The sequence below is a fragment of the Varanus komodoensis genome, unplaced genomic scaffold (genome assembly GCF_004798865.1).
Source record: "Varanus komodoensis strain SLA01 unplaced genomic scaffold, ASM479886v1 scaffold42, whole genome shotgun sequence".
NCBI classification, from domain to species: Eukaryota; Metazoa; Chordata; class Lepidosauria; order Squamata; family Varanidae; genus Varanus; species Varanus komodoensis.
Window position 1 is genome coordinate 94,286 of NW_025335972.1, and position 25,677 is coordinate 119,962.

At 46.5% G+C, this 25,677-nt stretch overlaps 1 protein-coding gene across 1 annotated transcript in view; it reads left to right on the top strand.

The window, feature by feature from the left end:
* Positions 1-5,040: 5,040 nt before the first annotated feature.
* KCND1 (potassium voltage-gated channel subfamily D member 1) overlaps positions 5,041-25,677 on the top strand; it is a 49,391-nt gene continuing 28,754 nt past the window's right edge. Inside the window, exon 1 of the mRNA XM_044443642.1 lies at positions 5,041-6,155. Coding sequence (XP_044299577.1) covers positions 5,041-6,155 — 1,115 coding nt within the window. The remainder of the gene's footprint in view (positions 6,156-25,677) is intronic.

Consider the following 25,677-nt stretch of genomic DNA (forward strand, 5'->3'; position numbering starts at 1 on the left):
TTAAAACAGTGTCCGGTCATGTTCTCTAAGTTTGGTCAGGGTTGAGGCAAGCTAGTGCAGTGTAGTGGTTTAGGAGTGTAATTCTAGTGGTGTCCAGTTCAGATCATACCACCACAGTCAAAAACTCCCTGGGTAGTCTTCAGTAAGCCTCTGTTCTCTTACCTTCAGTGGTGATAATAATATTGGTCTACCTTATCAGGTTGGTATAAGGGTAAAAAGAATGTGTGTGAAGCACTTGGAAAACAGAGAAGATAATATATTTTGCATGTTGTTGCTATTTTATTAACTGAGCATACTCTCTTAAGCACATGGGTGCATCAAATTTTGCTGACAAAACCCTCCCCTCCTTCCTGGCATTCCTTAGGTTTTAAGATCAAGATTTTCTAGTTTCTGGGATTGTCAATATGGTTGCCTTTTCTTCCCTCTATATTTCTGTTGGCACAGGGATCTGACTAGCATAAATCAGTGTCCATCTCTTCCTTACCTCGGTCCCGCCAATTCACATTTTAGCTGTTATGCAAAAGGAATCCAAAGTCCAAGCAAGCCATTATCTTTCCCTTTAGAGATGTTTGCCTTTGCTGGCATGGGCCAGAAAGAATTTTCTTACATGCTGGAGTTACATTCATCCAGCACCTAGGAAGCAGTGGCATTTCTCTGTCAAGTTCACCATTGGAGTGGCAAAGAGATGGATGTGGAGAACCTGATGTGAAGCAGAGGGGTGCAACAGCCCTCCTAACATCAGTCTTAATTAGACTCACCGTGTTCCCCCAACACATTTCTTCTTTCTGGACTGATAAGTCTTTAAAGGCAATGTGATAGGCAGTAATTCATCCAGTTTCCTTTCCTAACATGGAGTTTCAGTGACCAGGAAGCAACTCACATACTGATGTATTTATTTGTCTGCTTCAAATAAATAAATCCATCCATCAATGGCACAAGAGTCTTACCAGGAAAGAAAGATGGCAATCCCAGTAGTTGGGAGCTTAGAGGTGATGTAGACTCACTGACCCTAGTGTTTGTGAGTGAAGAAGATCAGGGTAGGACAACTGTTAAGTTGTAAACTTCTTGGGGCAGAGGCTTCCCTTCTTTACTACAGTTACTTTGTAAGGCATGACGTACATTGATGGTGATATATTATTGATTGCCTGTATTGGCAAGTAGCTGTTTCTGCCAGGAGGCACTTAGAGGAACATACATCAATTAAAACATAAAACCAATAAATCAGCAAAACTTAAAATCATAAAAACATGACAATAACCATAAAACCAGCAAGCAAAGAAACAAAAGCATTGCTCCTCTTGTTAATAGTTATTGTTAGTTTATTTATTAGTTCAGGTTAAGACATCAGACCAATTTACACATTCAGTAGGATCAAGCAGTAAACCTTTTTCCTGTTCAGACTGCAGATAAGTAGCTAGATACCCTAACAGGAAAATTAAAACTTGCATGTAGAAAACCAGTTTGTCAGGCTGAAAGATTTACTGTAGCCTTCTTTCTTCCTGCCATGCTATTTTTCTCTGAGTAGGGCAGAGATTTTTGGTTTTAGAATGTGGAATACCCTCACCCATACACATGCATGCACCTCATTGTTGCCAAGAAGTGGTACATGGATGCAACATCCAAGTGTTCACTGGCCTCTAAGTTACAGTGCAGGAATAGCGTCAATACATTAAACTAGCCCTCTGTATCGGCATGGGACGCTGTTCTGCAGAGAATGGAGCTGGGGATCCAGCAGGGGCGCTGTACTGCAAGCGGTGGTACCCGAAGTGAGTCTCCTCACAGGGAGCCCTGATTATGAGTCCAGGATACTCTAAAGTGCAGTGCAGAGGATGTAGAGCAGGATGGATCGGAGGTCGGGAGAAGGATGTTAAAGGGGGGAGGGTGACATTAAGCAGGGTTTGCCCCTCCCGCTGTGTCGTGATGATTCCCTCCTCCTTTTTTCTTCTAATCCTCAGTGGCACCAAATTTGAAATTCCTGCTGAGACTCATAAATGTAAAACAGACGCCGAGCTCAGTGCAAGTCTCCTTGGCTGTGCAAAGAGAAATCCCGGCTCTAAAGCCCTACAAGTGGAAGGAGCTTGAAGGGTGTGACTGGGGAGCAGAAGGACCCCTCCAAAAGCGGCAGGCGGGCGGTCCCGGGAGGAGGGAAGAGAGAAAGGAAACTGGGCACGTAGGCAGGACTCCTGGCTTCTTCACTGTCTATAGTCCTTGCGAGGCCTTCCCCTCTTTTCTGCTCCTTGGAGCTCCAAGAATCCACGTTTTTTAGCATGTTTTCCTGCCCAGCCCTCTTCTTCGCCATTCAGGCACGCATTTCTCTCTCTCTCTCTCCCCCTCCCCCCCCCCGCATCTTCTGCTTCTGGTCTACAGTCTTTCGTACATTTAGTTCTATCTGTCTATTTTTATCTTGCCCACCCAATTCTCTCAACCCTTCTATTCAGCTTCCCCTTCTCTCTCTGTCTCCTTTCATTTTCTTCTATCTACTCCCGCAGTCCCCATTCCTTGTTTTTCTGTGTGCTCATGCTGAGATCTTTTCTTTCTATTTTCCTTTCTTCGTTCCCTGACCAGTGTTCTCTCTCCCTCTCTCGCCGTCCCTGACAGTCCATCTCTGCCCAGTCCAACCGCTACCTTTTCCTCGCCATCCATCCTGGCTCCTTTCTGTATTCTCCTGTTGAACTCTATCCATGCATCCATTCATCCATCCAGTTGTTCCTCGGCCTTTCTCTGTTCCTGGCGCTCCATCCATCCGCCCCGCTCCGCTCCTCTGCTGCCGCCCGGCTGCATCTTCCTCCTCCTCCTCCTGCCGGCCCACGCAGCCACCCAGCCAGCCTGCGTCTCCCCTCCCTCTCCTTCTGGTCCCCGGCCGGCCCGTGCGCTGCCTGGGGTGCGCGCCTCCGCCGCCTGCGATGCAGCCACTCGCTGCTGCCAACCTCTCCCCCGGCCCCCTCCCTGCCGAATGCAGCTCGCGCACACACACTCACGCGCGCACACTCTCCCCCACACTCTCCCATCCACACTCGGCGCCGGGAGGCAGGGAGGGAGCGCGGCACAGGCAGGCGGGCGAGCCGAGAGAGCGATGAGGATCGGCGCCGCCGGGGGCAACGGGAGCCCTCTTGCCCACCACGCACGGGGGACAGTCCGCCGCCCCCCCGTCCGAACACCCTCTAGCCCACACCGGGGCTTGCGGTTGCTCCGCGCCTGCTGCTGGCTGCTTCCCGGACAGATCCAGGACCTGGGGGGTAAGAGCACCACGATCACCCCCTGCCCCACAACCTAAATCACCCCTTACACCCCATGGTTTGCACCTCTCTCCGCATTCCTGTCTCAGATTTGACCCTTTACCCCGTGGGAGTACTACCATCCCACGGATCACCTCTCTCCCCAAATTTGCTTCATCCTCCACGGATTTGCCCTTTCCAGCACCTAACTTCTCTGTTCTCCCCATTCTCTCCATCCCCTCTGCCTCCTGCCAGAGATTTGCTCTGCCCCTTTCTTAATTCCTGTCCAATTCTCCCCAGGTTTCCCAGACATTTTGGAGGGTGGATGGGTGTTGTTCTCTTTTTATTCCAGTTTTAAAAATCTTTTGGGGGGTACATTTTGCTCTCTGCCCCTCCCCCATCATAGATAGGATTTGAGGGTTAGAGAGTCCAAGTGACAATGGGTTAATGGGAAACTTTGTTTGGACCCCTGATGGTGTTTCCTGGCAAGTATTCTCTCCAATCTCCACACCCTGTTCTCTGGGGCTTTTTGCCTACCCACAGAGAAAGACACATCCTCCTATCCTAGGCACCCTGAAACAAAATGCATGCTGTTGGCTTTGCCAAACTCCTTCTTGGTAAAACCTCTGCACTTGGACTCAAAATAATTAACTGTTGTTATAGGCTTCCTTAAATGTGCCTTTTGATTCCTCTCCTAGTAGGAAACAAACCCTTCTGGCTCATCCAGGATCCCAACCACCAGCTTGCTCAGACTCAGTTTAGCTGGGGAAAGATTACTTAGGAGTTGATTCCAAGCTACTCTGTTCTTACAGATTTTTAACTCTCATTCATAGGCATCTTAGATCCCACCACTCTGTCCAGCCTTTAAATCCTTGTTTCCTCCCCATAATGGAGAAGGGTTTCTGGATCACAGGTTGTGTTGCCTGGTCCTAATAAACTGCATTTCTCATACAATATTTCTGGTTTTCAGCTTCAAAATTTGTCTCCTTTATAACTTCCGAACTGCTGCATTCACTGTAAAAATCACACCCTTACTTGCACGCTGTTGTTTCTCTCTCATAGTTTCTCTCTCTGTCTCTCCCCCCCCCCCCGCCTCTGTCATTCTCCTTTTCCCATTCCCACAGCAATGGCTAATCTGCCCCTGTAAAAGTGGCCATATCAACAGAGCTCCCTTTCTCTTCCCCCGCTCCCACTGTATCCTCCCATCCACGTTCTCTCCCACTGGGAAGAAAGAAGCAGAGGAGAAAGGACAGCAGATGAATACAGCAATACATTGCAGATTTCCAAAGAGGAGTTTCCACTCTCACTCACATTGCACAGAGCCACATGGACTAATTCATCTGGCACCAGAGGAACCATGGAAAGCATCACTCTTATCTGCATTACCTTCCTTTGACCTCTGCCCACAACTCCTACAGTTTAGTACAGCATTGGCACCGTGGTATTGTAGCCTGAATGTAAAGCTGGGCATTGTTTGGTTGGGAGACCTAACAGTTAACAGTTAGTCTTGTTAACACCCAGTAAAAAGAACGTGGATATTGTTGTGCTGGAGTAGGAACAAACACACCCTCCCTTCTTGGCAGAAAATTTGGGTGTACCTGAATGTTGATGTCTGAGACAGAACTCGGCTGGATGGCCAAGCCCCTGCTGGTCCCCTCTGACCCCCAGACTCTTGATCATAATTGAGGAAAGTAATAGCCAGCAGAAATCTTTCAGGCACCTCTCTTTACCAAAAGTCTTTTCTAGGACCATCTTTGCAGCATCGTTGAGATTGAATGGTGACAGATTTTAGCAAAGATTCTCTTCTCTACTAACTCCATACAGTATGGCTGCAGGAGTGGCAGCATGGCTGCCTTTTGCTCGGGCGGCAGCTGTGGGCTGGCTCCCACTGGCCAAGAAGCCTATGCCCAAACCTCCCCCTGACAAGAAACGCCGCAGTGATGAGATCTTGGTGGTCAATGTCAGTGGGAAACGCTTCCAGACTTGGAAGAATACCCTGGATCGTTACCCAGATACCCTGTTAGGCAGCTCAGAGAAAGAATTCTTCTATGATGAAGACAGCAAGGAGTACTTCTTTGACCGTGACCCAGAGATGTTCCGTCATGTCCTCAACTTCTACCGCACGGGTAGACTCCATTACCCACGCCAAGAGTGTATACAGGCCTTTGATGAAGAGTTGTCATTTTATGGCATCATTCCTGAGCTGATTGGTGACTGCTGCTTGGAGGAATACCGTGACCGCAAGAAGGAGAATGCTGAGCGCCTTGCTGAGGATGAAGAAGCTGAGATAGCCACTGACACCACCTTGCCTCCAGACAGCACATTCCGTCAGCGGCTCTGGCGAGCATTTGAGAACCCCCACACCAGCACCATGGCTTTGGTTTTCTACTATGTGACTGGGTTCTTCATCGCTGTGTCTGTCATTGCCAATGTGGTGGAGACAATCCCATGCCAGGCCCCTCCAGGCAGGAAGAGAAACCAGCCTTGTGGAGAACGTTTCCCCAATGCTTTCTTCTGCATGGACACTGCCTGCGTCCTCATCTTCACCTTTGAGTATCTTATGCGGCTCTTTGCTGCCCCAAGTCGATTCAAGTTCATGAAGAGTGTCATGAGCATCATTGATGTGGTAGCCATCATGCCCTATTACATCGGGCTGGTGATGCCTGAAAATGAAAATGTTAGTGGGGCTTTTGTGACACTGAGGGTCTTCCGGGTCTTCCGCATCTTCAAGTTCTCACGTCACTCACAGGGGCTGAGGATCCTGGGCTATACCCTCAAAAGCTGTGCCTCAGAACTGGGCTTCCTCCTCTTCTCGCTCACCATGGCCATCATCATTTTTGCCACTGTCATGTTCTATGCTGAGAAGGGCACTGCAAAGACCAACTTCACCAGCATCCCTGCTGCCTTCTGGTACACAATTGTCACCATGACCACACTTGGGTGAGTTATGCACATTCATGACATGATCTCAAGAAGCTTGGCCTCCCTTTCTCACTCTACATTCTCACTTCCAGAGGCCTCCTCCAGCCAGGTTTCCTCAGAAGGGCCAGATTTCTAGATTCTCTACTCCATCTTGCTTATTGGCATTCTAGTTTCCTCTCTTCCAAAGCATGCTGGCTCAGACTGGTTCCAGATAATGGGCAATGGTATTTAAGGGTGTTGCTGTTATAGGGATGTTCATGCTTTGTGTTTCATGAGTCAACAGATCTTCTCTGTTTCCATACTCAATATCACCTGCAGCTACCTTGGATGGAGGTGGAGAAGTTCTTGCCTTCCAGATGCTGTTGGTCTCCAATTCTCTCAGCCATAGCCAGCCTGGCCAATGATAATGCATGATGGGAGTTGTAGTCTAAGAGCATCTGTAGGGCTACACATTTCCTACCACTGAACCAGGAGAGGAATAAGAACTGAGCTCATGCCTGTTCCTACATTGAGAAAGCAGGGTCATGTTCAGCAGGAGTAGGGTACTCTTTCTTTCTGTGCCCTTTGACCTTAAAGTCAAGTCTCCTGCAAACTGGCCCTTTTAACTATGTCTCAGACATCAAACACCCTTAAAATGAATGGCTGCAGAGAGGCACCGTCAAATGGGGAAGAGGGAATATGCCCCCTCACAGCAGGATGGTTCAGATGCCTAGGTGACATTTTCTAGAAGGGAGCACTGCAAAAGCTGCCTTGGGCCTTGGGACAAGGACAGCCTCAAAGCCACCCCAAAGGGAGGCATCATTGACTGAGGTCAGGCCTGTTGGAGCCAAATGAACAGGAGTTGCAAACAGAAATTGGAATGGGGCAGGGGGAAAGGAAAAATTAGGGTTTTAGGAAAGAAATAGGCAGTTCTTTCCCAGAAACAGAAATACCTTTTTGTGTCTTCTATAGGTAGAACCTTTTTCTACTCTTCCCAAGATAACATTTCCTCCCGTGCACTGTTCAGATCTCCTTGCAAGGTGTTCTGATGAGCTTTAGACTGCAAGCATTTGTTACATTAATTTGTAATCCTGATATCCCCTGTTCTAATTTCACTCTGAATTGCAATACATTCATTTTAGGATTACATCTTGCTGCTAAAAATCAAACACTGATGTGTGTGCAGGCACGCACACACACATCTACTGGAATTACGGTGTTTCTGAATGTTGGCTGCCTCCAGGGATTTGCTTTCCTGGGCCAATTGACTGCTGCTTTTTTGTCTGGACTCCACTGGATATTATCTATGACATCAGAACAAGGTCAGAAAATCTGGTGGCTCATCAGATTTCTGAATGTTTCAGGGCTCCCCACTCCCACATTCACCCATGAGGTTACTGTAAGGCATTACCACCCTCGTCGTATTTACACGTGGCATCTTGTAGTCTATCATAAGCAAAAGTCCTTACCCCAAAGAGTTTACAATATAGATGTGAACAGTTTAAGATCATAAAAGAAAGAGGTGAGTAAAGGGCAAGATTGACAAGGGATGGCTGTAAGCAAATGCAGGGCTAGAGGAGATATTCTTTGGGCTGTATTCTTTGGGCTGTCTGGAGTGTTAGTTTTACAGTCAGTGTTTTTGTAGGGTCTGCAAGAAACCTTGGGCTGTGCAATCCAAGAATATTAACAAAGAGCCTTCATAGTCCTCTTATATTAATTAATCATTATTTGTGGCATCTATTTCTACAGGGCCTGCAAGTGAATTTCTGGATGTTTTATTGTTACTGGAAAATTCACTGAATGTGAGTTCAGTGTTGAATCAAAGTTGGCACGATTGAAAACACATCAGCTTTCATCTGGGAGGGGATACAAAAGAGCACTGAGACTGAGGGAGGCCTGGAGCTTTATTTCTAGTTCTTCCTTTATAGAAACTCAAGGGAGGTATACGGGGGTGGGGGGGGGGTGTTGCATAGTTATTGTTAAACCAGTTATTGTTAAACCAGCCCTGTGAGGTAGGCCACCACATTGGGCTTCATGGCAAACTGTGGTATAATCTCAGGTTTCCACAATCTGGGACCAACAGTGTAAACCTAACCTGATGCTTTCCAGATGTTTTACACTTCAATTCCCATTAGCTCCAACTAGCCTGGCCAGGAATCCTAGGAGTTGTGTTGTGTTGTGTTGTGTTCAAGTCACTACCAGGTTGGAGAATGCTGCTCTAACCATTATACACCATACTGGCTTGAGAGAGTCTGAGTTCTATTTCAGAGGAGGAATGATGGTATGGAAATGGGGACAGTTCCTGCTAAAAAGAAAGCTACAACGCCTGCTTCTAATAGGGCAGCTTATGCTCAAACTGGGTGTTTCTAGAGAGTGTTATTGTAGAATTGCACTGCTTCATTCATGAAATGTTATGGAAAGTCCCTTATGACTTCTTCAGTTTGTAGCTTTCTTTGGTTTCTGAGTGCTTCTTCAATTATTTTTTTCTTATCAGGAAAAAAACCCAGAAAGCTATTAAACCAGTGGGGCCCCATGTTCCAAATTGCCCTCTGCTCCTCTAAGTCACCCCCCTGATCCCTCATGAGGTTATGTGTGCCAGCTCTGCCTATGGGCATGAGGCCCAGTCCCTGGTGCAAATGGCATGATGGAACCAAGGGCTTAAGGACCACAACATGGGAAGGCTTGTAACATTGCATTGTAGCCAGCCTGTGCTTTTGTACAAGGGGCAATTGGGGAGCCCATATGTGAAGCTCTGTGTGTGTGCATGTGCATGGGGTGGTGGTGGGTCTTGGGCTGTGCTTGAGCCCTCAAGGAGCTTCCTAGGTTGATCAGGCCTGCTTCCAGATCTTGATGGACTGCTGCTCACTTACCCATATCACATAAAGGTGTGGGTCCATTTCATTCTTTGCTGCCCTCAAAGCACCGTGCTTTCTACCACCACTTTGTTCTGCTGCTTATTGCCTAACAATGCCCAAACTAGTAGCAATCACTTTGCCCCTGTATTGTCTGCCCTATCATGTCTCCATCTTTAGTATGTAACCCCTTATTTATGCATGGGTATATGTATGTACCTTGTCTGTGTATGGCAGAGGTGGGAAACATGTGGCACTCCAGGTGTTTCTGGACTCCTGTTTCTCTCAGACCTAGGCAGTATAGCCACAGGTGAAGGAAGGAAGATGGAAGTGCAGTCCAGCAAAGGCTGGATGCCACACATTTTTCATCTCTGCTGTGGTATGAAGCTCCTTTGTCCTCCCCCTGCTGTTTTTGAGCATCAAAATAGCAACCGCGTAACCTCCTCTTTGTCTCATTTCCCCCACTGCTCAAAGGCTGCTTTATACTGAGGTAGATGCTTAGTCCATCTAGCCTAGTTGTGTCAACACTGACTGACAGCAATGACTCTTCAGAGTTTCAGGCAAGACTTTTTCTGACCAGCTGCAGATGCTGGGCGTTGAGCTGGGACCTCCTGCATACCACCAAGCTAAAGTTTCTCCCAGAGGGCAGTTAGGAGGGAAAAGATATGCTGAAGAGACTCAAGAGAATTAGACCAAGTGTTTTGAGACCAACTTCAGGCATTCATGTCTATAGCAATCCTAGGTGGTAGTTCTTTTAAGAGAGGAGGCCTGTCATGCAAACTTCCCTGAAAGCTACTTGCACTGACATGGTCTATATTCCAATATGCATGTGAGTATTCAGTGGCAGAAAGGAAAAAAATACTTTGTGCTCGGGAACACCTTTAGTGTATGCCAGGAAAAGGTCCTGCTATTTGAAACAGATACATGGTCTATGCTATAGTGCACCCTAATTCAGAATTTCCCTGCAAGTAGGAGGGCAAGGTCTGGATTTAGCAAAGTACCAGCTGGCCTTTTTGTTTTTTTGTTTTTTTTTTCTGCCCTGTCTCTGAGTGATGGATGGATGAAAGAATGAATGATCCGTTTCTCAGGTCACTAGAGAAATGGGAGGGGACTATTTATTGGAACTCCTGATCCAGAGTAAGACTGAGAGCCTGAATGATGAGTGATCTGAGGGAACCTTTGGGAGAGGTGACTTCCAATCTTCCATACCCCAGTGAGGAGAGTGTAATTCAGTGAAGTAGTAGGACAGACATAAATACTATAGGTCTATAGGGTAGGAGAAACTGTGGCAGACACTTTTTTGCTGCTATCAGGTGAACCAGCATTGCTCAAGGGTGGTATTATCAGCAGATTTCAAATAATTGAAGGGAATGTGATCCCTCAACAGCTGGAACAGAGCCAGACTTGGTTTGGGGTACAGTGGCACTGAAAGGAGGGAATAATTCAGAAATGTGACTGACGGCCAGGGCTATAGATCAGGATTGATGGGCATCCACAGAAGAGAAGGAGGAGGAGAAGATGGCAGACAAACAGGTGGTGACTGGTTAGGACAAAAAGAGGAATCATCTTTCTTTTACACATTGCCTTGTCCAAACTTAATGAGAACCCACTGGTTGCTATAACATTTCTCTAGTGTCAGCAGCTGAGCTAGCAAGAACTCCTGGTTTCCCCACCACCACTGCTCACTCTTCTCCACCCCGGCACTTGCTGGGCCTCTGCTGAGAATGACAATCCCCAATAAACCCAAGCCACCATTCCTGATTCCTTCACATGGCTGGGGTTTTGGACCCAGGAGGAGTCCTGCTTCCTACCCCATCTCCACTCTCTTCTCCTGAAATCCAGCAGTTCCCATTATTGGGAAGCTTAATTATATGCCTTGTTCCCATCCGCTCAATTAAGTTTTAATAACTCGCCTGTGCATGTGCCAGGGAGACACCCGCTGTCAGCACCCCCTCACACAGTTCCCAGCATTGATGAGCTGCCCATGCAAATACACCCAGAAGCACATTAATGAACAGCAGCTCCTGCCTCTGTTGATGTTTTCTTTTCCACATAAATGGACGTAAAGGTGTCCTAGCCATTTCCCCCATGGAACTGGGCCAGAAAGGCAGGTGTCCTGGGCTTCCTATTCAGCATAAGCATCCCTCTCTAGCCAGAATAAACTTTCTCTTGTTCCTCTCTAAAATCCTTGTTGGCTGTTCTCCAACTGCCCTCATGCAGCTCTCTTCCCCTTTATGCTGGGTGCTGAATGTGGACTGGCCTTTAGCTGTTTGGCCCCTTAAGCAGCTAAATATTAAAATTGGCTCGCTATCACCACGACAACCACAGTAGGTTCCTTCGGCCTCGCAGTGTTACGTCCAGTTTCTTCATCTGTGAGGCTGTCTCCCTCTCCCTGTACCCTCCAATGCGCCTTGTAGGGGGGCTGCTCTGGCTTAATGAGTAGAGTGCTAGTGCAAGGAAACAGGCAATCTGGGTTCAACACCCACCATGGCCAGAGAGTGACTGCCCAGAGCAAGTCATCGTATCATTGCCTCTGTTCTCTGTGTGTAAAATGAGAGCAGCAGTGAATTCCCTCACAGGATTACCCTGGATCTTTGATATTCTATATGCTTTGATATAGAATTGAAAGCATTTACTTCACTGCAGGGCTGCTTGCAGCCCTGGCTGATATCAATGAATATGTGACATCCACCTGCTATCTCTAGGCTGGGCTGTCCTCCTGGTTGTTGACTCTCAGTGCTGCTGTAGTGAGAGAAGCTACACCTGGCAGCTTTTTCTTTTTTGTATACCCTTCTGTGTGCCTCTTAAAGGCATGAGCCTCTTCAAGATCCAGACAGGCAATGCTGTGCCTTCTTGGCCACGGTCTGTAAAATTAATTCATCATGGTTGCCCATATCCTTCCTGCTGACAGCCTTTTTCTTCTCCTAGGCCCTGTGTCAGCCTTCCCCAATCTGGTGTTCTCCAGAAATGTTGAAATTCAACTCCCATAGTCCCATCAGCTGTGCCGGTTGAGGTGATAGGAGTTGTGGCCCAACCTACCTGAAGGCTGGGGAAGGCTGCTGTGTGTGGAGCTTGGACTAGCTGTAGTGTTTTCCACACTCCCTCCTTTCATCTCCATCTCAGATCGCTTCAGATGTCTGCTTTTCAGCACACCCACTGCCTTCAATGCGAACCTCCTGCATGCCTAGACAGCATTCCTGACTCTTTCTCCCCATCCTGCCAACAGGACAAGCAAGAATGGGGAATGTCTGACCCTGCAGACGTTGTCAGACTAGAGTGCCCATCATCTCTCACCAATGGCTACGTTGGTGAGGGCTGATGAGAGCTGCAGCCTGCCAACATCTAGAGGGCCTAATGTTTCCCATCCTTGTCATACAGCTTCTCTTGTACTTAGAAAAGTCAGGTTTTAAAGGCACCCACTCTTCTCAGGACACATCTTTTCCCACATTTCTGTCTCCCCTACTTCTCTGCTCCTTTCTTTAGTCTACTGTATACATTGCCCTTTTCTGTCAGCTACTTTGCTTCTGGATGTCTTAATACTTAACAGCCTCTTGATGGAGTACTTTCCAGTCAGCTTTCTAGTCGTCAGCCTCTAGTCCTCCACTTCCTCAGCTAACTGGTGCTGAGGTTGTCACAACATCCTTTTATGAACACCAGTATAGATTAAAAACAGCCCCAGGGTGCTGCACCTTCCTGTGGAAACAGGTGCTGGACCTTATCACTGGCTAGAGCAACATAAGCTCTGAGAAAGCCTTCCATGAGTACAAAGCTGGCTGTTCCTGCACTCCCCCCACATGGAGCCACCCCTCCGACCCAAACAACACCCTCTAGCAATGCTCTGTTCCTGGTTTTTCCTCTTCATCTGGGGATTCTCAGGAAACCTTTTTTGGCCCTTGACCACTCCAACTGGAGACTCTTCCAGTTTTGGGCTTCCCCCAGACTGATGCAGCCAGGTCAGCAATTTCAAGCTTTTATTGTTGTTGCTGAGTAATTTATCTTTATGGGCTAAGTCACTTAATGTGTAACCAAAGGGAGGGGAATGAAATAAATAAATTTCCAGGCAGCAAAGGAGCATCCGTAGGAATTGAATTATTTATGGCAGGGCCAGGGAGAGAGAGAATCTGCTGCCACTGAGACAGAAGTCTAATCAAAACCTTGCTGTGCACAGGACTGGCTGATGGTGTGGTGCAAGTTAGGAAAGCACAGGTGGGAAGATGGATCAAGGTGCACGAGATCGGAGAATTATTGGGATAGGATGAAGCAGGACTGAAGAAGAAAACCAGGCAGTGAAGCTGGTTGGCTAAGTTAAACCAGGAGTGGGTAACTTTTGTCCCATGGGGCTAATCTGGCCTGTGGAGGCTTGGGTTTCCTCCACAGGACTCACCAGTTTCGTTCCTCTAGACTCCACAGCCATTCCTACCTGGTGCGGAAGGCTTCCTGATATGATGATCTGACTGTTTTCTAGGCTATGTACATATAGTGTGGGAAATAAAGAAATACTCTTACTACTGGGATGGGACATGTGGCATTTCTGATGATGTTGGGCTGCAACTTCCTTCAGTCATAAGTACTGGCTATGCTAATAATATAGCAACATAACCCACCATCTGCACCACAGAAATAGGCTGATTCTTTATTCAAATATATTCTGAATAAATTTGCACTATTTTTTTATTTTGTATAATGTATTTCACTCCTGCAAGTCAGCAGGGAGCTTGGTGAAGCATCTGACCTTAGATCCCCTGAAATCTGTTGGCTTCTGAGATTCACCAGACATTAACCACATACCTCATTTACTTTCATAATGAAGGCTGAAATTCTCAGGAAAATGAACTCTGTGCCCAGAAGCACATTTTGTGGTTTTTCTGCATTCCCACCAAATTATAGCAAATACACAGCTCTAACTTTGGGGACAAATCTGAGCCCTGGTACCTTTCCGTTTAGACATTAATTTCTGACAGAAAGCCCTCATTGTAGGGCTGCTATTAAGAACAGGCATCCTTGATGTGTGAAACCAGATATTAAGGTCAAGAGAGGGCTCTTAGCTGATTGTGAAGAGGGAATGAAAATCACAGGTATATATAGAGGAGAGTTTAAAGTTCCTGAGCAAACAGGCATCATGTGGGCTTGTGGTTTGGGAGTGAGGTGAAGGGTGATGGTAGCAACTGACCCAGCCTGGCCCTAGGCTAACCTGAGGCTTGATGGTGTTTGCTGAATCACTAACCCTGTCATGCTTTGGACACCGTGTTGCCTGCCTGGTTGAGGCAGCAGTAGGCAGGACTCCCGAGTTCTGCACAAGTAGCCATTTTTATAGCGAGCCAAGCCAATAATTCATCATGATCCAGTACTCTCAGAACAATTTCCTGGCGTGGCCTTTGACAATGCAACAGCACATGTATTTTCTCAGAGCTCAAGCCAGGGCTTGTCCTAAGAAAAACCTATATTTATGGACCCAGTGTTAGAGCTGAGCCTGAGCTCCAGAACATAATATTCCAAATATGAGTAGATCAATATCTCCCATGACCATTTTTCTACGCAGAATGACTCCTCTTCTGCTACTGTTGCTGCTGGTATTTCCTTCCCCCACACTCTAGCGTGGCTACTTATGAATTGCCTAAGAAGAAGACATGTATTACTCAAAAAGACTGAATAGATTTGCATTTGCTAATGTTTATGCATTGAAGTAAATTTATATATTATTATTAAAATAGAAATAATATATTTTATTACCATCATGTGGAAGATCATGACCAGGTAACCAATGTGCCTTGCTCAATCCGCTGTCCTGGTACTGCTGATGGGCAGTTTCGAGGCCCAGCTCTTCCTTCTGATGGTGTTTTATGTTTAAACTGGACTGAGACTGGGCAGGTCTTCAAACAGGGGGGAGGGGGATCTTCAGAGTAAAGGACAGTCCTTTGGCAGCCCTTCAAGTAGGTTACTGGCTGCTGTAAAAAGACACACGGCCATCCTAACCTTGGGAAAGGCAGCTCCTCTGAGGCGCTGGGGACCAATGCCTTATGGCACTGCTTTGTGCATGTTTACTCAGAAGCTGCATGGGGCTTACTCACAAATCAGTGCAGCTTGTACTGCAGTCTTAGTTGTCCTCTTACTTTTGCTCTCCCAATCATCTTCTGTTCTAAGGGATATACTGGGATGGTAGAATAGGCATACATCCCAATGCCCTGCAAACTGTATGAAATCTTATCACTCCCATATCTAGAATCTGTTCCCTCACATAATTCAGATTTGGGTTAAAAATAAACACCAGGATCTAAAACCTCCTGGAGCACAGGTTATTGAAAGCACTCTATGTCTAGAAGGGTGAATACCTCTGGCCAAGTACAAAGGGTCCTTTCCTAGGGCATGTTTAGAAAGCAACTCCCCAGGTTGTTGGCTTGGTGCTTGTGCAATAAACTAGAAAGTCTAATGTACAGAATAAAATGTATACCCAGGAAAGTAAGTTAATTCCTGTGGAATGTCTCCCACCTGGACCTGCCAGACTGTTCACTCTTATTCTGCACTTAACACAGCCAGGGATGGGCAGGGATAATCAGGAAACCAATGCAAGGTGACATCAAAAGACAGTGTGGGCTGTAGGGAAACAGAAGTATAGTGAATGCACATCTCTTTTCAACACCTGCCATGCAACTTTCCTTTTATCTATCACAGACAGCTCTCAACTTGCTTTTTTTGGTGCAACTTGGCTCACTTACTTGAATTAGCTGCAATGGCTTGGTCTATTGGCACTTTTCAGAAGATCCAAGATGGTACATGGAAGTTTTATTTTATTGAATCAGACATACAGTAACTGTCCTAAATTCTGTTTCATAGCTGATTTAAAGGGAGCAGCATCTAGGTAGCTGCATAATCTTTTCTCCCTTGGAAAAGGGGGCTTTGCAGATTGAAACACATTAGGATATTGAAGGCTTGCTTGGTTCAATCCATTTTTTCTGCATATTCTAGAGTCTTCTGTATAACAGTGCCTGGCACTTGCTATCCCATTTTGGTCCTCCAGCTCTTTGCTTATAACACACAGTGATTAGATTGCACTGCTTCCTCTGTGTGATGGTGCTCCTGGGGAGGGACCAATAGGTAGATGCTCCGACTTTCAGGTAGGAAGCCAAATACTTCACTCCAGGGTTCGTGACATTTTTTGAGTGAAATCTGGGGACAGGGCCCTGCAGGAGTGTGGGTGGGCTCCCAGATAATCTGGTGCCTGTTCTCTAATTAAAAATTCAACCCTGGACGTGGAAGCTTCCTATATTGTATCATGTTTGCATAGAAGCTTCTGAAGCTGATTGGCTGGACTGGTAAGATGGCACGGAGTGTTCACAATGGGAGAGGACAAAGAGCAGAGGGCTCAGGAGCAAAGTGGTAGTGGAAAGAGCAGAGAAGGCAATTGACAGAGGTGATGGGGTGGGGGCAGAACTTGAAGGGGAAGAGGAAGTGATAAGAAGACCAGGGAAAATTAGCAGAGGAGAAAGGACCTAGGCCAGGATGGTGCTGATGGCTGAGAGGAAACATCCCAGGGCCTACAGTCAGAAACAGCTGAATGCTTTGGAGTGAGGGGAGCAGAAACAGGCACAGTATTTCTAGACAAGTAACCATGTTTATCTGCCACAGCAAAACCTGTGGTCCCTTGTAAATAATCAGCACATATTTTTCATGGACTCTATTATATATCCATAGCATCTCACCCTGCTCTTCAGCCAAAACAGGTGCCTAGTATAAAAGACAAAGATTAATAAAATAGTCCCTACATTGAAGAATCACAGCTTAAAAGACAAGGTGCAAAAGGAAAAGGGATTAGGAAGGTGATAGTGGGGGAAAGTACAATGGGAGGCAACAATTCCAAAGACTTATGTGGAAAGAACATCCCTCCCTTGAGGGATGCTACCACCACCACCACCTATGGGGAGAAATCCTAATGGGATGTTCTACCATTCATTTCTGCTGCCACTATAAATGTGCAGTCCTTTATTTCATATAAAATTGACCTAAGGGAGCTGATGGTTAGGCATGAAACACACTGATTAGAGGCACAGGTATACTAAACAAACATAAGAAATACATATTTTAAAAGAAATAAGGTGAGAGCATTTATTAGATAACAGTTGTGGTTACTTTAAAACAGGGCTTTTAGGTTATTACTGTTATAGAGAGTACATTTCCTAACTCTAACCAAATGTAGATCAGTTCCCCTATTAAGTTCCAGGCCAGTTAAATCATAGGCCTTGTACTGAAAACCCTCTTGGCTACTCTCCCTCCCTCCCTTGATTGCTCGACCAGCCAATCCAGCTGGCCACCTCCTCCTGCCCCAGCTGTAGGGCTCTCACAAGACATTGGCCAACCTCTTCCAGGAGCCCTGTGGCTGAGGTGCTAGCTGTGAGTAAGTGAGCCGGCAAGCGTGTAGTCAGCTGGCCGAGCAAGTGAGGGCCCAGCTGGCTGGCCAAACAAATAGGTAGGTAGGCAGAGTGGGCTGCCACCATCCACAGTAAGAAAAAGAGGTGCTGGCAGGTGGCACCCAACAGGCTGCTCTAAAGAGCCCTGCCAGTTGCCCTCTTGCTCTGGTGAATGCACAATGTGAGAGCTGCTGGCAGGGGCCCCACAGTAAACCCCCTGGAGGTGCTAGGCGGATGGGGCAACCATGAGGGGAGGAAAGCAGCATCGTTTGTAGTTCTTCCTGTTCCATTGCGTAATTTGCGTGGATCAACCTGCATGATGATGGGGCTGTCCCTGGCAGGTAGTAAATTAACTGCAGCGTTTATTTTATTTGAGATGATTTTGATGAGAAATGAATTGGCTGACTTTGCCATCTGTGAAATTTAATTAAGCGCATGGACTCCCATGCTTCCCAAACTTGGTGTGGTACACAGAAGGGCTCCTATAGCAAGCCATAGGTTCTGAAGTAGTTTTGAAGCCACCTCTTTCATATACATTGCTGGGTTTGGATGGCACTGGGAGCCACATGCCGTGAAGCTTAATTAGGCAAATTGTATGGTGTGAGACCAGCATGTTTCAGAGTATGGAAAAGAAGCCACTCTGGCTTCTTTTACCCCATGACATGCAAATTTGGTTGCTATGAATGGGAAGATATAAGGGAGGAAATGGAGAAAGCAGAAGGAAATAGAGACCAGGAGAAAACAGAGGAAATTTAGGACTTTGAATTTATTCCTGCCCATCCTAAAATGATTGAGTTTCATATGGATTATCATAAGAGTTGCCCCAGGCAGGGGTTGTCTCTGTTTAACCAGGGATATCAAACAATAAAAAGGGCAATTGATTAATCCTCCTGCCTTTTAAACAACTAACTTATTTATATTTCTTTAAAAATCCCAATTCTGCAACCCATACTCTATCACATGCTGAAATATAATCTAATTCTGCAATCCAGAAAAAAATATGTGAACTGAGAAGACTGGTAAATATTTATCTTATTTTGTATAATTGGTTCTGCCTTTGCATGGATCTTTAAAAGGCACAGGTGTTTTCCCCTGAGCCACTGGAAATCATATGTTCACACAGAGCCATAAGAGGTTGTTTAAAATAAAATTAAGTCAAAGCTATAATTCTCAGGAAGCTGTATTCTGTTACTTCTGCCATTTTATTATGCCATATTCAGCCTTTCCTCAGTTTTGCTAACACAATGACAAATAGTCCCTGGAGTAAAGAAGGGTAACCCTTTACTCTCAGCTCTACTAGTTAAAATTGCCCTGTGCCAGTTAATCAACCCAGGCTTTATGGAAGTGATCAACAGATTAAGTCCATTAAGGGCTGCAGCCCTTCCTACTTGCCAAACCAGAATGGTCTAAAAAGCACTTTACCATGTCGCCACCACTGGGTCCTCGGCAGCCAGTATGCTTCTGAGTCATCCTTCTCCTTCAGCAAAGATGCAAGAAGTTTGATTATTTTCAAAATATCTGCGAAGGAGCACATTCACCACAAGGGAGACACACACTGACAGACCAAATCATTTCTACATGAACCCACTGCCCCAGATCTTAGCTCCTAGTGTCAGACATGGCTGCTACAAAGCCGATGGAGGCTATTGAGTTCCCAAAGCCCCTGGCTTCTGGCCCAACCAGTATGAGCGCAAGTGACACATATGAACCCGCTTGACTCAAAGTCACCTCCCACTCCCTGGTTCCAATTGGGCCGACAGATCCTCTTGGTCCAGAAGCCCCTGCATCACCCGTAGCACTTCAGTCTCTGTGCTGTGGCAATCTGCAACACAAGGTTACTGCATCCTCTTTCCACTGGAGCGGAAATGCTGTGAGCTGGTACCTAGGGATTATATGAATATTTCATGCCATCCGTATTTATAATCTTGCTAGCAAAATATATCCTTCTCAGTGCCTAGAGAAGGAATTTGTGGTGTTTCTTTTACAGCCCTGTTGTCACTCCCATTTCCTAACCTTTGCAAAACTCAGCTGCTTGACATCTGCAAAGGTGGAAGAGACCAAGTTAGGTAATGGGTTTTTAATTGCCAATTTGCCTTTGCTTTGATTTCCCCACTATCCCTCTCCAAATAGGCAGAGGCTTAAAATGGAACAGTACAAAGTGGAAGCTTGCCACTCTGAAGGTTGGGGCTGGTCAGTACTTAGTAAGAAAGGGTTGTATTAGGGTCAGCTCAAGACATTTTACTGTCAAAATCCACTCTGTGCTGAATTTAGGGTCGGTGGCAAGGGTATGCTTTGCTGAGCACCTGCTGAGGTCCAGCAACCCAGTAGGAGCCCAGTGACAAGATCCACTGGAAGTTGTTCACCTGCTTCTCTCTCTGGCCCAAATGATGGTGGTGGTGGTAGCAGGAGGTGTCTTTCCTCCTGGCTCTGTGCAAGCAAACAAGCTGTAGAAATGGTGACAAAGGGGATGAAGAGCAAGAGCAGCTCATGACAATGTTGGTGAGAAGGTAGACTTACTAAGAGGGGATCCAATGAAGGTGTCTTGCCCAAGGGCCCTCCAAAACCCAGAGTTGGCACTCAGCAATCCTTCAGGGTACATCTGGGAACCAGTAAGTCCATGCAGTTCTTCACATCTCAGCATTCTCTGCAACATTACAAAAGATCTTAGATGGCAGTGTACAAACTACGTTACTGATTTCCACTTGCATGGTCAGTTTGCATTGGCTGTGCAGTCAGGGCCCAGCATCACCTCATGGGTATCTTATTATACTCCCCACAGTGCCAATTGCAAGATGCTGCTGCTGGCGGGGGCAGTGTAGCAGTTGAAATGGGAGACGTCTCAAGAACTGGCACAGAAGCCTGAGCACCCCATCTGGGTCAGCCCCCAAAAGCAGCAGTGGAGGACCTGTAGCACTCCAGATGTGGTTGGACTCAAGCTCCCATCAGCCTCAGCCAGTAAGGCCAACAACTAGGATAGTGAGATCTGTATTCCAGCAACACCCCTGTTCTGGAGCATTGGTCTTCAGCTAATTTGTTGGAACCTGATCAGTGCTACCTCCAGGATTTGGGGTGTCCTGGGGCAAGATGCCTGCTATGGTTCCCCTTTCGTGAATGGATCCCTTCTGCTCATCTGGTCCCAATTTGCAGCAGTCCTTAAAGGGAAGGTTTAAGTCAAGTAGAGGCTGCTATTTCATCTGTTCACAGGCAGTGCCAGTGAGGGACAGCACGATTAGAGAGCCCAGAGAGTCCAAATAAGCTATGGGGTGGTATAAAATTGTGATAAAATAATAAATGGAGCCAAAGCTGTAAGGGACCGGCCTAGAGCCTGACCAAAAGTGGGTCACATGCTTTGGTATCTCATTTGCTTTTTTGTTTTCTTTTTAAAAGGAGGAGCAGAAAGATTATGAGGTAGGAAAGCGAGAATGAGTATTTCTGCATTATCAATTTAATGTCACTTAGTTGAACTGTCTTAGTTTCTCCCCACCACACCCCAAATAACCTTGGAAATTGTAGTGTGATGCAAGGACTAAGAATTCTGTTCAAGACTGCACTGCTCCTCTGTGCACTTGTGCTCATGTGCACACACACACACACACACACCCCCACATCAGACTACCATTCCGGTTCCTAGGGTTCCCTTGGGAGAAGGGATGACGGTTAAACCAGTTTGTCTGCAGTGCGGATATGCCCCGCGAAAGAGACAGCAAGAAGGAGACAAAGAGACAGAACAAGGGATTGATGCAGTCAAAATTAAACTGGACCACACAATGATTTCTTTTCATTGCTATTTATGATTACTTATAGATGCTGTCCATCTTCCTCTTGCAAGGAACCCTCAGGCATCTTCCTCTCCATTTTATCCTCATGACAACCCTGTGAGGTTAAGTTAGACTGAGAATCTGTGACTGGCCCAAAGGCATCCAGTGAGCTTTATGGCCAGGTGGGGACTAGAACCAGTCCCAGTCTCTCCAGTCCCAATCCAAACGCTCTAACCACCACACCACATGGGCACTGAGAATGCATCAAAATATTCCACCTTCCACTGGGCATCTGCCACCATCATTCTGGTGCCTTCAGAGAATCATGTCACCTAGAAGTGGCTTTCTGGTGCTCCTTTCCTTTCCCTGAATATACTCTATTTAGTTATTACTAAATGCATTTAGATCCCAGCATTCTTCTAAGGAACTTGGGCAGCTGGCATACATGGTGCTTCACGCCACCACTCATTTTGTCCTCACAGAAGCTCTGTGAGGTAGGGTAGGCCGTGAGATTGGAACCGAACCATGGTTACTCAGTGAGCTTGATTGCCGAGTGAGAATTTGAACTCAGAGCTCCCTATTTCCAGCCTAGCCCAGCCTTCTATAACCTGGCACCTTCCAGATGCACTGGACTACAACTCACATCACCTCAGCCAGCACATCCAGTGGCACCTCTGGCTGTGGACAATGGGAGTTGTAGTACAACACATGTGCTCTACACCATACTGGCTTGCTTTAAGTGTTGGTGACCAGCAACTTCCACAGAGGCTCATGCAGTACCGTTTTCTAAGTCTGGCAACCTCCCTCTCCAAACCCCTGGGCTAAGAACCACTGCTAAAGCATTTGTGATAGGAGGGCACCATGGGGTGCAAGAGGATGGGAAAGAGAGACTATGAAGATGAAACGAGATAGATTCCAACAGTGTCTTAAGGCCACTCTGCTTTGCAATTCAATGTGAAAGTAATTCAAGGGCCCTTCATTTTCTGGAAAGTCTTTCCTTCCCTCTCAACTCTCCCTCAAGCTTCTGTGAAAAGCCTCTCTTAATTGTATAAACAAATTAGGGAATGAAGCAAGAATGCTAACAGCATATTGCGCTCTGGCAAATTTCACTTGGAAAGCAGTAGAAGGGCTTTTTCCTCCCTTGTTAAAGAGATTGGTCTGCCTGGAACTGTTTCAGGTGTGGGATGGGGGCGGGGAAGAACCTCACAGGTTCAAGAAAGAGATGGATAGATTTGGGAAAGGAATCTTGCTGTTCCTAGTCTGATTTGTCAGTGGCGGCCTGTTTCCAAGAAAGAAGGGTATGTGCCAGAGATTTCTCCCTGGATATGATTTTGAAGGGAATTTGCCCTTTCTCTGGACCACAATTGCAGACAAGATGATTACTAGTGTGACATTGCTCCCAGTATCAATATTCATTTGGGATATATTTTGATCATGGTTAAAATTCTGTGATGGCAATATCCAAGTTTTCCTAAGGAAAATTGGTTACTGATTTCGGTGGCTTTTCCCACCCTTCTTCATCTGTCACTTCAGCATGAAGTTTGGCTGACTTCTTCTAGTCAGCAGTGCTGCTTCTCCGATTGTGGCACCTGTGCTCCGTGTGGGCTCCTGTGCAGGGGGCAGGTTGATGGGAAGCAAGCGGAAGACCTCCAGGGCTTCAAAATTCCGGAATCCTGAAAAGATCGTGATTATATTTTATTCATCTGTATGGACATGTTGATGTACACATGACCATTCAGGGCTAGAGAAATGTCAGTCTTGTGGGGTCTACTTGATTTTTTTATGAGAGCTCCAAGGTCTACCAGCCAGACTCAGGAGCAAAGTGCTGGCTCAGGGGGTGGGGCTGATGCAGAATGGTGGCTCTGGGTATAGCTTGGCAGAAGTGGTGGAGGATGTTACCATCCCGTATACTTGGATAATCTGCCAGCAAAAGCATGAATGTACATCAGGATTACTGCAGATGAAGGATTCTAACACAGGCTACTAAAACTGGTTAATGAAGTCAGACAAACTTCGTGGTTGGCCATGCCTTGTGCTTAATGTTTGTTTCTTGGCCTCGTTGTTCCTCTTCATCTGTAAAAGATGAGGTGGAGAGACAAGTATTTTGCACAAGACCAGCCATGGCAAAGTGTTTTGGTGTCATTTGCAATTTTAAGAACCAGCACATTGTACATGTCAGCACTTGTTTGAAGCATCACATCCCATTTTGACATTTGGAGATACACAGTTTGCTTGTGGATTTAGACATGTGTTTAGGATGGCAACCTTTCTGTTGCTTCTATTCTTTAATGCCTGGGAGTCAAAAAAGTACTGTGGATCTATGGCAGATGAACTTGAGATCTACTTTTATACCCCAAACTGCCCACCTGATTTAGGGCTCCCCCCCCCCCCAATGAGGCAGGGTGAGACACTTGCTTCAAGCAGCAGATTGGGAGGGGTGACAGAGGGTGCGCCTGCCACATCCACAGCCTGGAGGGTTGCCTGCATCCAGCTGTGTTTCCCAGCTGCCTACCAGTTTTGAAGTGCTGCTGTTTGCCCTCCACAGAGCACTTACTGGGCCCAATGTCTCACTCTTAAGATTCTTTAGAGCAAAGTATGAGGCAGTCACTCTGAAGAGCCCAACAAGCGGCTTTCCTGCTGGAGCAAGAAAATGACCAGTGAAGTTCTGCAGAGTGGCCAGCAGGTCTAATGCCTTGCCCTGAGAAATCCTTCCTCAGAGTGAGGTATTATGGGTCAGAGAGCCACAGAAGCTGCCTGGGAATGCCAGCACAGGTGGTCTCCATGGTCACCTCACTCACAGTGCCTTGCTCTGAGGACCCAAGAGCAGTAGGTCTCAATGGGCAGTATCACCTGGGCTGCCACTGCTAATGCAGTAACTAATAGGAAAATAAAATGGGGCAGAGGAATGTTACAGCAGTGTAGCATCTTGCCTCAGCCTTGGCCTTCCTGTAGATAGCATTCATTAATTTGCTCACTTTCATCCCTACTTAACCCTTGACCCCTCTTTTCCTTCCCTTCCCTTTGTTGTCTCCTTTGCTGTTGAGTTTTATATTGTAAGCTCCTTGGGGCATATTATGACTACTGTAATATACTCTCATCTGGAATATTATGTTCCAGAGAAGCAAGATTCCAACCATATCACCCCATGTTGATTGAATGCAGTGTTGCCCTATGATCAGAAGTAAAACAGCTTGGCCTGCCTTTGTGTCTTGAACAGCAGTTTGATGTACAGGAACGAGCCAGTGGAGCACTTTGTGGCCTCCTGGCAATGGAGGCTACTTGAGTAGTCAGCAGTCCTTGTTGGCTTCCAAAGGGAAACAAGGCCTACCCTTCTAATCTAAGCTTTTTCCACCAGGTGACTTCCAGATGTGTCGGACCACAGTTCCCAGCATGGTAGCTGGGAAATCCTGGGAGTTGTATTCTAGCACATTTGGGGGCGGGGGCACCAGTTTGGAGAAGGCTGCCCTAGCTACTTCTTCCGTTGTGGCCTGATGGTTATTCCAGAGGGGCTCCAGCTTCTCAAGTATCTTTAATCAAAGCTGGGCTTCTCCTTGCTGAGGCTTTCCATTTGATACGCTGGCTTTGCTGGTTCTCTTCCTCTTATGAGCATTTGATTTATTCCTGCTCCCATTAAATTAGTAATGTCATTTCTGAGCGTATTTTATTACATAAATGCAGATCACTTTAGTTAGATTAATGATGTTGCTATATAAGCTATTTAGCTTTCTGCAATCTTCTAGCACCAGTCCCTGTCCCAAGAGAAGGGGCCGTGCTGGCTCACCGAAGAACAAAAAGGACTGCCAACTTCGGTCAGATCAATTCTCCTTCAGGCCAGTGTCCTGTTTTGGAGGGCAGAACTAGACGTGATGGCGGCAGACCTGTATCTTCAAACATGGGTTGTGCCAAGCTGTAGTACAGAGTAGCAGTGCTGGTGGTGGGTTGAAGGATGGGTGCGTTGAAGGGGAGTGAGCAGGCCAGAGGTGCCAAAGAAGACAGGTCTCCCTGCTCCACAGAAATGAAGCAAAAAACTCTGTATCACAAATAGAATTAAATGGGAGCAATCAAGAATGAAGGCATGTTCCATCTGCAAAGCTTTGGTCAGCCTTTTACGTAATGTGACCATGTCCAAGGAGTTGGCTGCTGCACATGCTGACTGTTATCCTGGGTCAAACCATATGTCTACTTCATCAAACATCAGGTCTGCTGGCAGTGAATGGACAGAGGTCCATGAGCAAGAAATGATGATGGCAAGGTTTATAGTAGTCCTTTTGTCCTGTCTTCCATGTATGCTAAGGGTGTAATTCTATGCATGTTTAGAAAGAAAGAAAAAAAGGCTCACAGCTATGCTGGCGGAGCCATGCTGGGAGCTGCAGACTGCTTTTAATCTATGCATGTATGAGATTGCAACTTAACCCTTTTAAAGTAGTCATTTATCCTATAGACCCCTGCAGCTGCCTGTGACATTGAGTTCCACCGATCAGTGTGTCTTGCAAAGATGTGTTTTCTGTTTGTTTATCCTAATTAAATTCCACAAGAGCCTCCCTCAGAT